The sequence below is a fragment of the Gordionus sp. m RMFG-2023 genome, chromosome 1 (assembly GCF_954871325.1).
Source record: "Gordionus sp. m RMFG-2023 chromosome 1, tfGorSpeb1-WG-v2, whole genome shotgun sequence".
NCBI lineage: Eukaryota > Metazoa > Nematomorpha > Gordioida > Chordodea > Parachordodidae > Gordionus > Gordionus sp. m RMFG-2023.
The window spans coordinates 75,456,105-75,469,422 of record NC_088775.1 but is presented as its reverse complement, the minus strand read 5'-3'; the positions used below and the strand labels follow the sequence as shown (position 1 = coordinate 75,469,422).

The window sequence follows — 13,318 nt, the reverse complement described above, 5'->3', positions numbered from 1 at the left end:
TATTATATTATAAATGCCATATAAAACATTGTAAAGGGAGGGGAATTTTAAATACATATTTTATTATAACACAAAAGCATATTGATCATAATGATGAAGAAATATATAATACACTCATAACGATCAATATGCTTAAAACAGAACTCATGCCTGATTTTATATAGTATTAAATTTATCCACAATTTGTGAGAATTTTTATTTATTTATTAATGTTTTATATTTCATTTATCCTCATATTTTATACAAATTATTTTTTTCCATGTATTTAACGTTATTCGTATATTTTATACTAAATGATACCCTTATAAATAATGTATTATAAGATTATATATTTTTTTGTGAAATAAATATGATTTAATAAAAAAAAATATATCCTTTAATGCTTATAAATGTGTCTCATAGTGATAAGTATAAATCCAACGATAAAAAATTTATTCAGGGATTTCCTATTAAGATAGGTAACTTATATATATACTAATAGAATCTTAAAAAAATTAAAATAAAAAATTTATTCAGGGATTTCTTAGTAAGATAAGTAATTAACATATACCTATTAATCATAAAGCAATATATTATATAAACCAATATATATTTTTATATCTAAATATATCATAAATAATAATTAAATTTTATATATGATGTAAATAAATCATTAAATTATATTCAATATATAAGTTAATTTTTATAACTATGTTAATAATATTAACTATTATATTAAATTTAAATATATTGATTACATTATATTATATACTACAAACAATCATATTTAATTATTTTATATATCATTTAATATTAAATACATATAATATTAAAATTATATTATATACTTTATTAAATTTAAATATATTATTTACATTATATGCAAACAATTATATATTTAAATTTATAATAATTCGTTATATCAATTAATTTAATATTAATTATATAAATTATAAAATCTGTCTCATTTGTAATTACCGTTGAAATTTAGGCAGGGGTGCCTTTGATCGTAAGACACTTCATCGTATTTTTCGTCCAACTCGTCCAATTCGTAAAATGGAGATTAATAATTTATGGTAAAATTTAATTTTTTACCATAATCTTACGTTAAATGTTAATAATTCTTTTGGAATGTTAATATTTCTTTTGGAATGGTAAAATTTAATATATATTATTCAAATATAGAATATTTAGCAGGTTTCAAATGGCAAGATATAATTGCTACAGCAAATTAAGAAGATTAATAGGTTTAAAATGGTAAAATTTAATATATATTATTATTCAAATATAGAATATTTAGCAGGTTTCAAATGGTAACAATACAACCTAGGATATAATTTATAATTAAGAAGATTAATAGGTTTAAAATGGTAAAATTTAATATATATTATTATTCAAATATAGAATATTTAGCAGGTTTCAAATGGTAACAATACAACCTAGGATATAATTTCTATAGCAAATAAAGAAGATTAATAGGTTTAAAATGGTAAAATTTAATATATATTATTATTCAAATATAGAATATTTAGCAGATTTCAAATGGTAACTAGCTCTTACACAATATCAAAAGAACAACCTAGGATATAATTTCTATAACAAATTAAGAAGATTAATAGGTTTAAAATGGTAAAATTTAATATATATTATTATTCAAATATAGAATATTTAGCAGATTTCAAATGGTAACAATTTATCTTAGCTCTTACACAATATCAAAAGAACAACCTAGGATATAATTTCTACAGCAAATTAAGAAGATTAATAGGTTTAAAATGGTAAAATTTAATATATATTATTATTCAAATATAGAATATTTAGCAGATTTCAAATGGTAACAATTTATCTTAGCTCTTACACAATATCAAAAGAACAACCTAGGATATAATTTCTATAGCTAATTAAGAAGATTAATAGGTTTAAAATGGTAAAATTTAATATATATTATTATTCAAATATAGAATATTTAGCAGATTTCAAATGGTAACAATTTATCTTAGCTCTTATACAATATCAAAAGAACAACCTAGGATACAATTTTTACAGCAAATTAAGAAGCTTATTTTATTATTCAAATTTATAATGTACATGACATATGTTAATTATTTCAAATGTATAAATCGAATACAAAAATATAAACAACTAATATTTATTTAGCATGTATAAAACAAATATAAATTATTTACAATAAAAATTATATATTATCAAATAAATTTGAATTATATATTAATTTAATATAAGCTGATGCTTTATCAGCAAATTCAAAGGGTTGACATGGAGTAAACATATTGCCTAAAAATAAAATAATTGATGAAACTAGTTATAGTAGTTTGCTACAGAGAGTTGAGATGGGGCACATATATTGCCTAAAATTATATTGATTATAGAAATTTTAATTTGTGAAACTTGATATGGCATTAACAGGTTGCATGTTCTGTGTTACTAAGGGTTGACATGGAGTAAACATATTGCCTAAAAATAAATTGATTTAGTGATTTATTTATAAAAATATTTACCAATATGTGATTTACACTGTTCTATGGTATGATCCTGCATCTCTGTGAACCTACCTGATTGTAAAATACCCCGTCCTAAGCAACTCCTTTGTCTACACCTGTAATACGATGTGGCATTTATTACTCTATGGATGGTATATTCTAAATCATTAAAACATAAAATATCACGTCCTCTTTTGGATTTTTTATTAGTAATTTTGTTTTCTAAAATTAAAACTAAATTATTTATATATAATTAGATTGCTAACTTTGAATTATAGTGGGATTAATTCTTCTCTCAAGAAGAAGTTTGATATTGTTTGACACCGTTTTAATTTCCATTATTATGATTAAAATTAAAAATATGTTTACACTTTTGTATTTCCCGCACTTTAATGGACCAATCACAGAATTGGACGAAACTTTACGATGAAGTGTCCATACGATCATAGGCACGGAAATCGAAATTTATTAGCGGCCATGTTTTAATTTAATATTAATATTTTAAATTCTCTCGCTTCAACCTTTAGAGGCCATATTAGTCGCCATTTTAGCTTATTTGTCTTTTTGATATTTTTTAATATTCGATATAGTGGACCCAAATCCTTCGATTGTATCGCTAAAAATAAAATTGATATATAACGTTGAACGTTATTGATTTTCATAATGATATAAGGAAGGCAGTGAGAAAACAATAAATTAAATTACTTTTTTTATTTATCTAAATTATATATATCTATCTTTTACAATTTTTATTCTATATATATCTGTATATTAATTTTTAGTTAAAGAAAAAGAATTTAATTTAAAGTTTTTACATATAGAAAAAGAAAAGTACGAAAGTAAATATTTTAAGATTATAAAATTTTCAAGGTTATATATTCATTTTATTTTTACATTTTTAACACATCATTCATCCATATATATCTGGGATATGAAATCCATATGGATCCGGAATCTCAGTTACTTTTAAATATTTAAAATCTGATTCCAGTGTATGTAGAATATCTTATCTTGTGATAGTGGAATATTATTTTGTAAAGAATTTACATATTTAATGGGAGTTATTGTTAAAAGGCCCGATTTGGGTTGATTTTTAAAAAAGGGCCCAATTAAGATATAACCAATTTTATATGTTAGCATGAAGATTTCCCTCATAAATGACAGAAGGGTTTGGATCTCTATATTCCAAATCTTTAGACATAATATTATTATGACTTAAATCTTAATCTGTTCTTTTTTAAGAATTGACCCAAAAAGGGCCGTTTAAAAACACTACTCCCCTGCCTTCAAAAAAAAAGGAATATACAGTCATCCATAGCCAAGCTATTCGAACATATATCTGTAAAATTATTTTCAAGTTTAACATCACTAACGTAATTAGCATAGATTTGATTTTTTAGTTCATTAAAATTGTGATGCAATTCTTTGAATGCTGTTATTTGGAAAATTGTCGTATTATATACAGAGAGGAAGACTATCAGGAGATTTTCTTGTTAATTAACAAAAAAATAAAATGAATGTTATAATAATATTCATTCTTTTTTCTTGAATAAAGTTACTTCTAATTTATATAATTTGTTATATTTTTTTAATTTTAATTTTAATTTTTTGTACTTTTTTATTATTTTAATTTATGATTTTACGTTTGCTTATAAATTTGTTACATGATAAAAAAATAAATGGCGATGTGATTTAATACAAAGAGTATCTTAATTTTGCCTATAATTATCTTTATTATAGGTTATTATTTTTATTTAACCTAAAGGTTCAACAATTTTTTCTACACTATATATCCCATAAACTTCAGGCAATCGCCATTTTTAATATTAAATCTATATCAAAAATATCTATAAAAATTAATATATAAGACTAGTTCAAAGGTTTATGACAAAATTGGTTTAAATGCTTAGGGTAGTATTATACATACAGAAATAAATTTCCAGTTAAACCAGATTATCAAAATTTCTCAGTGAATGATTATAAAATTGAGATTCCATATTAATTGTTTTTAAGTAGCCTAGTCGGTGATTGCCCATATCTACCGTATAGATCGAAGTTCGTATCCATTTTTTTGTAAAAAATGTAGTTGCTTTTAATAACTATTTACATCTAAAACTTTTATTGGTAAAATAATTTCCAGACGATTATAATTTTAGATTGTTCTATCTTATGCATTGACAGTAAAATTATATCAAGTTTGGAGTTAGCATATAAAGTTGTGTTAAAATAATGATCCGACTATACATATTTGCCTATCTTTGGAAATATATTAGTAACATCTATATATATATGTTTGGCAATACCAGCCCGGTTAGGCTATAAAATGAGCTAATATAGATGAGATTGATAAAACTTTACTGTTAGAAATCAGCCATGATATCAGAGTCTACAGTCAATACTCTACCACGAATTAATAAATAATGCAAAAGTTATTTTTTAGAACCTGAATTAAATTAAAAAATTCATCATACAATGAATGCTTTGTTATATACAGTTTTTGGAATGAAAATGAGTTCAGATAGAATATATTACCCTTTTAATTTATATATAAAAAGATAGTATAAAACAATCCAGAAGTAAGTTTTATTTGAGAAATAAGAACTACCTGTATACAGTGTAGCTTGGTTGATGTTCAGCAATATCATCTATACATGGCGTAACCAATGATTGCAAGGAATTTATAGCTGGAGGGGGGTATTCTTTTTTAAATAAAACAATTTATTAGGCATTTATATAAATTTTTTGCTACTAATTAAAATTTTTTAAATGTAATATGAATACAAAATTGTTAAATATGGATTTATAATTATTTTATTTATACTAGATGTTGTTTAGCATAAATTGCAATTTATTTTATTCATTCGTTGTATTTTATAAAATGATTATCTATTAACATTTAACACAATTATATTATTTCATTCACATGACACAAGATTAAGAATTTTATTGATTGTAAAAATATATATATAATTTATAGTTGTTGCAACGTATTATTTAGATAAATTAATTAATAAATATTCTATTTGACAATTAACTGCTCACCTTAACGTGGTGGCAGCGGAAATTATAATTTTAAAATCTTTTAATTTTTTTCTTCAATAAATAATTTAGATCATGACACTGGAATCGTACCAAATGGAAATGAATATGATCAAATGGATGAATCAACTATGGGCAGGATAATTATTAACCTAAATATCAAACTAGACGAGTTAATCATAGGCAATAGAGTTGTTATAAATGGAAACGGTTATTAAAATTGGGTATATAAACTTACAAGAACCAATATAATAGTTGGACATTAGCCTATGAATTCTATATAGTGAAACTAAAACCAATGATGATTTACAAAATGTTGATTGATTATATATTTAAATAAATTTAAATTTGAATATTGTTTATTTTATATTAACTATTTAAGTTGATTATTTAATATGTTCAATTAACTTTTTATATTTATATATATAATGTTTTTAGATAAAAAATATATAGTAATAAATTTGATTTAAATTTAAATAGTAATAGTTGAATTAAGTCCTTTCTTTTATTTCTTTTATGGTGCCCCGGTTACGGTGGTACGTTTTTCGTTTTTCTTTCTTTTTTTAAAAATAAAATAAAGTTAAATAATAAAAGTTTAAAAAAATAATATTTAAAAATATCCTTACCTTGATTTCTTTTGTAAAAATAAAAAGCAAATTCGTATTTCGATATGGGAGATGATAAAGGACAAATAAATTTTTTGACTTTTCTTTTCGATAGTCAAAATTTTATCCAAATTTACAAAATTATAAAAAGGTAAAAAAAAAATAAAAAATAAAATAGAGTATATATATATATAAATAAAGGAGTTATATGATAAAAAATATTTTTTCGTCTAAATCTTTCAATTTTTACGTCGTGATGTTTTGTTTTAAAACTTATGATATACCTCAATACGTTATTATTGATAAAATGTTGAAAGAAATGGATATATGTAAAGAATTTTCTTATGTACGTGATAATAGGACGAACGAAATTGTTTTTTATTTTAAATCTTTACGAAAAATGATTGATGCATATATGTCTCTAAATGGGAAACCCTATGTTCTTGATGACAATAATTTTATTTTTATATTTTGTAAAATTATTGAATATTAAAATTTAAATATCTTTATGCTTTACATATTTGACATTATATTTATAGGGTAAAGAAAATTTTCCCTATATTTCATTATTAAATATAAATTTACGCAATGTTTAACTTATAGAATATCAATAAATTTTTTTTTTCCTAAAAACTTAGTCACGAATTAGTATTAAATTTTTCACAGACAAATTATATTGAAACTTAGTGGATTAAATCCTCTTTACAAATTAGAATTAGAATTTTTATAGATAAACTATTAAAACTTAGTGGACCATATTCTCTTGATTAAAATTAAAATTTTTAGACAACTTAAATTTGATTTTAATGAACTACAATGTTTTGCTTTTACGATTTTAAATATTGAAAGTTTATTTTACTCAAATAAAATTATATCATGGACGAAAAATTAACTCTTACACACACTCAATATGTTCCTAAATTTCCCAAGTTATCAGGAAAATTATCTGAGACTTATCTTAACTTAATAGAAACATACTTTGAAGGACATATTGAGTCAGACTCATCTAAAGTTAGGACACTACTATGCAGCTTACCAATTGAGATTGTAGACCAAGTTACGTCGATATGTTCTAAAGCACAGTTAAAAGACTTTAATATTGTTTTTGGTAAATTGAAACTGTTAATTCCAAGTGAGGACATTAATGTAAATATAAAGAACTTTAACTTAGCGGTACAAGGTGCCGAGGAGTCCTTCCATACTTTTTATTTTAGAATTTCAAAACTTCATAAAAAATGCGATTTTGATAACGATACAAGAATGATTGAGAAATTAATAACTTGTTCTTTAAATGATAATATTAGAAGGAAGTTAAATAAACATAAGCACGAAGGTTTAGATAAGATGATGAAATTAGGAGTGGAGTTAGATGGCAGCAATATTAAACCAGACGTTAGCGATACAAATTATGTAGACAATGATAAAAAATTGGATAAAAATAAAAAGTTTTACAATTTAAACATGGATAAAATACCATGCAAAAGTACTTTTAGTAATAATGAGAATAATTCTAATGATTATGAACATAATAATTTTAAAGAAAATAATTTTAATTATAATGGACGTAACACTCATAAGGAAAATTTTGATTTTAAGAAGAGGAATTATAATGATTTTAGGCCTAATTATAGTGCTAGCCGAAACTATCAAAACAATATTTTTCGAGACAGTGAGGGTAACTCTAGAAATTTTCATAATAACCAATCTTCGAATAACAATTCAAACTATTACGGAAGAAACTCGATGTGGCACAACAACAATTATAATAGAAACAATGCCTGGCAATACAATAACAATTCAAACAATTATGGTAGAGGTACTTGGCAAAACAATAATTATAATGGGAGAAACAATTCCTGGTCTTACAACAATCAAAGAAATCAGAGTCAATATAATAATCGATATGGTTATCAATATCAATCCTATAATAACAACAATAATGGAGAAAATAATACGTGGAAAAATTATAATCAAAATATTAATCAAAGAAAACCATTACAATATAATGACGTGAATCAAAGTAACATCAATTGTAACATGAACATTGAAGAGATTGTTGAAGAAAAATATAACCCTACACAAAATGATAATGGTAGTGATTTTAATATCAACAATTTAACTGAGTTTAAACTTAATGATAATGCGTTCATGACCACTTTAAAAGTAAATGATGCTGTTGTTACTATGCAGGTTGATACGGGATCCAAGTTTACAATTATACCTCATGATATGGCTAAACAAATAGGTATTAAAGATCTTAAAAAGTCCACTCTACAACTCACAGCTTATGATGGAAACTTAATCAAAATTATTGGCGTCACTCAAGTTAAAGTAACCTACGAAGGTATCACCAAACACTTGCAAGCCGTGATCGTTAAATCTAATAAAAATGCGTTATTGGGACGTATGTGGATTAATGCTTTTAGTAATATTTTGAACAAATTTATAGCAAACATTGATACCAACTATGAAGATGAAATAAAGAAATTAATAAAAGATTGCGAATCTAAACTGACTAAAAAACCGATTAACAAAGGGAATGTCAAGATATATCTACGTAACGATGCCAAACCGAAAATCATACCACCTAGACGGTTACCTTATTCAAAGATAGACGCTGTTACTAGAGAACTTATGAGATGGATAGGAGATGGAGTCATTGAGCCTGTAACAGATGTCCGATGGGCAAGTCCGATAACCGCTGTCTACAAGGATAATGGGAGCGTTAGGGTTTGCGCCGACTTCAAAGACACTGTCAACCCAGCCCTTGAGGATTTCAGATACCCACTTCCAAGAATAAATGATCTTATCGCTAAGCTCAAGGAAGGGAAGAAGTTCACCAAGATAGATTTCAAGGATGCGTTCCTACAAATTCCCATCGATGAAACCTGCAGAGACATATTAACTATATCTACACACAGGAGGTACTACCGGTTTACCAGACTTCCTTTTGGGTTAAAGACTTCATCTGCGATTTTTCAACAAATTATGGATCAAATTTTCAGTGACATGAAAGATGTCATATTTTATATTGATGATCTACTAATTACGGGAAGTAGTGACGAAGTTCATTTCAACAACATAAAGAAGGTTTTTGAAAGAATACTATCTCATGGTTTAGTGCCTAATTTTGCAAAAAGCTTATTTTTCAAAAAAAGTCTAAGGTTCTTAGGACACGACATCGACGCCAAGGGGATCCACGCCAACCATGACAAGATCGAGGCGATCGTTAAAATGCCGGAACCAAAATCAGCCGCGGAATTGTCAACGTTTCTAGGTATGGCCGGGTACTACAGAAAATTTTTGAACAACTTCGCTGAAATAGCTGATCCATACAAGATTGTTAACAAAGAAAAATGGGAGTGGAATTAAGAACACTCCAAAAGTTTTGATGATCTAAAGACATTGATTAGTCTTCCTCCAGCTTTGACGTACTTTAATCCTGAACTACCTATCGGAATTGCGACTGATGCATCTAAAAGAGGTTTAGGAGCTGTTTTGTTTCACACTGAAAAAGATGGCAAAGAAAAACCGATAGCTTTTGCATCAAGAACTTTAGCAAAATCCGAAACAAACTATACCAATATTGAGCGTGAAGCTTTGGCCATTATGTTTGCTATCAAGAGATTTCAAGAATACTTGATAGGGACTAAGTTCACTATTATAACGGATCATAAGCCGCTAATCCATATTTTCACCAAAGGGCTCAAAGATAATAGCACCATGTCATTAAGGTTACAGAAGTGGAGTATAATTTTGGGGGGTTACGACTTTAACATCAGATATAAAGCTGGTAAATACAATGTTGTTCCCGATTGCCTCTCAAGACTACCACAAGTAATTGATGATGACGTTATTGATGATATCGCGATTATAAATGACTTTGGCGATATACCTCTTAGTTTTGACCGAATACGTGATGAAACATCCAAAGATTTTGAATTATCTCAAGTTATGAATGATATAAGAAATAATGTGCCTATCCAAAATAAAATTTATGAAAATATTGAACAAGAACTAAGTATCATTAAAGATTGTCTGTACAAAAGCGACAAAATAATAATTCCGTCAAGTCTGAGAAAGAACATACTGAAGGCGTTACACGAAGGTCATTTGGGAGCAGGTAAAATTAAATCCTTAGCCAAAGATCGTATGTGGTGGTCTGGTATGGTCAACGACATTGATTTGGAAGTCAAAAGTTGCGATGATTGTAATATTTATCATGACAATCCAAAGAAAATACAAAATCCATGGGTAGCAGCAACTAAACCATTTGAAAGGATACACATAGATTATGCGGGTCCGTTTTTTACAAAGAATTGGTTGATAATCGTTGATGCTTATAGTAAATTTCCGGTTATAGTTCCGGTAAAGAGTAATACGACTGAATTCACGTTAAAGGAAATTTATAAAACTATTTCACTATTTGGTATACCTGAAACCATTGTTACAGATAATGGTACCAATTTCACGAGCAAAGATTTTGAAAAATTTTGTAGCAATTATGGTATAAAACATGTACTAACGTCGGCCTACCATCGGCAATCTAATGGACAAGCTGAACGTATGGTGAGAACATTTAAAGCTCATATGAAAAGAAACATAAAGATTGGCTTAGAAACTGCGCTGGACAGATTTTTGTTCAACTATAGAAACACGCCGAATGACACTACGGGAGTTACACCGTCCAAAAGAATGTTTAACCGCGACATTAGAATAAAGTGGGATTTATTAAAACCTTTGGAGGATAAAGTTGGTGAAGTCTTCATGTCGTTACCACGAAATCGAACTTTTAATAGAGGAGATTATGTTTGGTATAAGAAACAGGGTGATGATACGTGGTGCAAAGGCAGCATCAAGCTTAAAGAGAGTAACACCATGTTTCAAGTTTATACTGATAAAGGGATAGTAAGTAGGCATCTTGATCAGTTAAGGAAAAGAGAATGTTACAACAGTTTAAAATATTATGAAATTGACCCTAAAAATTCCTCTAAGGGGGGAAGTGTGGACACGAAGAATGAGATTAAGATACCAATTACTAGACCAATAAGAATTAAAAATAAACCTGATTACTTAAAAGATTACGTGCTTAAAATTTAAAAATATAAAACGCTAAAAATATAAAACGCTAAAAATATAAAACGCTAAAAATATAAAACGCTAAAAATATAAAACGCTAAAAATATAAAACGCTAAAAATATAAAACGCATAAAACGCTATGATTAACTTAACACCTAAAAAATAATATAATAATCATTTATCATTCCTTATTCTGGATTTTATTCCTTATTCCTTAAATTATCATTCCTTATTACATATTTTATTGTTCCGAAATTCAAAATTTTATTCGTGCATATTATTCATATATTTGATCAACTATTCCAAATTACATATTCCGATTTATTCAAAATTCCAATATTCGACTGGATTAATTATGAAACATGATAATAACAATTTTGAGAAATGTGAACAACATACGATAAGGATATCAAACCAACGATAACGTTCAACGATTTTATCAAACCTACGCGATTGATTCAAGCCTACAATAAACGTACAAACTCACGCAACTCTAATAAACGATTTTATCAAACCTACGTGATAGAATCAAGCCTACGAGAACATTTGAGACTTATGCGTTAACCAAGATGAAACCGAGTACAATCGAAACGGGAAAAAACTTCTGGGACAACAAGCTCTCGATGACTGCTGAGAAGAAGCTTCGTTATTTGTAGAAGAGGGGGAATGTTGATTGATTATATATTTAAATAAATTTAAATTTGAATATTGTTTATTTTATATTAACTATTTAAGTTGATTATTTAATATGTTCAATTAACTTTTTATATTTATATATATAATGTTTTTAGATAAAAAATATATAGTAATAAATTTGATTTAAATTTAAATAGTAATAGTTGAATTAAGTCCTTTCTTTTATTTCTTTTACAAAATATTTTAAATCCTCGTAAGAAAAAAAGTTATTATAAAATTCCAATACAAGAGTCATAACCTATAGTATAAAATAACTTAATAAAATAACTAAAATATAAATCAGTCATAATGAACATATATGAATACATAGATAATCTTAATAAAACATTTACTTATTAATGAATTAACAGTTAATATTAATGAACTACCTATTGATATTTTTCGTATTTTTGATTTCTGGAATTATGACCAAATGTGGGAATTAACTGAATTACCTAAAGATGTATTCTTAGGTATAATTAATAAATATTATGAAGATAGGTCATTTTTAATTCAATTTCAGGATCATTATAAAAATTATATTGACAAAATTCGGTCTTGCAAAATAACATGATAATGTGCATAAAAGTAAAAAACGTGTTTATTTATATTTAACTTTATTATTACTATCTATTCCATTTCATACATCGTTTATATACATTTTTATAAATCTAAATTAGAATACAAACGAAGAACAAAAAAGTAAAAATATTATAAAATATAAAAAATAATATAAAATATAAAAAATAAGGTTACGCCGTATAAAGTTATAAAAACAAGGTTACGCAATAAAGTTAAAAAATAATAAAAATTAGATTACAAAAAATAATACGATTAGAATAACGCAACATTCTCCCTCTTCTGATAATTTCATCGGAGAAGTTATAGTTTGTTGTCCAAGTGGTTTATCGTTTTGATAATCAAGTTGTATCACAAATCATCATACCGTTGGCTTGTCCCAATCGTTGGTTTGTTTAAATCGATTTTGCACGTTGGTTTGTTTAAATCGTGAGCTTGATATCCTTATTGTAATTTGTCTCCATTAATCATAGCTTGTTTGATAGTACTCAGTTGTTATTATTATCATAAATAAGTTGCGAATAATAAGAAATAATAGTTCATCATATTGGATATAAGAATAAATGAAGAATGATAAATCAATAAGATGGTTATATAATATTTTCAGCGTTTTAATTCTTTGCGTTTTACTATAAGCGTTTTAATATTTAATTTACTTTATGCAATTTAATATTTATTTTATATTTTAAGTTACATAGTCTTTTAAATAAACAGGTTTTTTTTTATTCGCACAGGTCTAGAAATAGGTGTTATTTCGTTATTATCAATAATTTTTATATTTTTGTCCACACTTCCCTCCTTAAAAGAATCCTTAGAGTCATAGTTAATAATTGTGTTAAAATAGTTTCTAATCCTTATTTGAT

At 25.9% G+C, this 13,318-nt stretch overlaps 1 protein-coding gene and 1 long non-coding RNA gene across 2 annotated transcripts; one reads left to right on the top strand and one right to left on the bottom strand.

Moving 5' to 3' along the window:
* Positions 1-2,295: 2,295 nt before the first annotated feature.
* LOC135930272 (uncharacterized) lies at positions 2,296-2,826 on the bottom strand. The gene is made up of 4 exons (XM_065467055.1): positions 2,744-2,826; positions 2,496-2,636; positions 2,386-2,451; positions 2,296-2,345 (listed from the first exon to the last, which is right to left on the bottom strand). The coding sequence occupies exons 1-4, from the start codon at positions 2,814-2,816 to the stop codon at positions 2,296-2,298; spliced, it is 330 nt and encodes a 109-aa protein (XP_065323127.1). The 5' UTR covers positions 2,817-2,826.
* Positions 2,827-3,066: 240 nt separating this feature from the next.
* On the top strand, positions 3,067-3,961 carry LOC135922140 (uncharacterized). Its single transcript, XR_010570753.1, has 3 exons — positions 3,067-3,157; positions 3,720-3,834; positions 3,878-3,961. It is a non-coding gene; the product is annotated as an uncharacterized LOC135922140 (long non-coding RNA).
* The last annotated feature ends 9,357 nt before the right edge of the window (positions 3,962-13,318 follow it).

What these genes read in the sequence shown, in the direction of transcription:
- LOC135930272 (XM_065467055.1), bottom strand. Translation starts at nt 2,816, where the DNA reads ATGGAAATTAAAACGGTGTCAAACAATATCAAACTTCTTCTTGAGAGA. An exon ending in TAATCCCACTATAATTCAAA is followed by an intron (nt 2,637 to 2,743) that starts GTTAGCAATCTA and finishes TTAATGATTTAG; the next exon opens with AATATACCATCCATAGAGTA. An exon ending in ACCTGTTAATGCCATATCAA is followed by an intron (nt 2,346 to 2,385) that starts GTTTCACAAATT and finishes ATATAATTTTAG; the next exon opens with GCAATATATGTGCCCCATCT.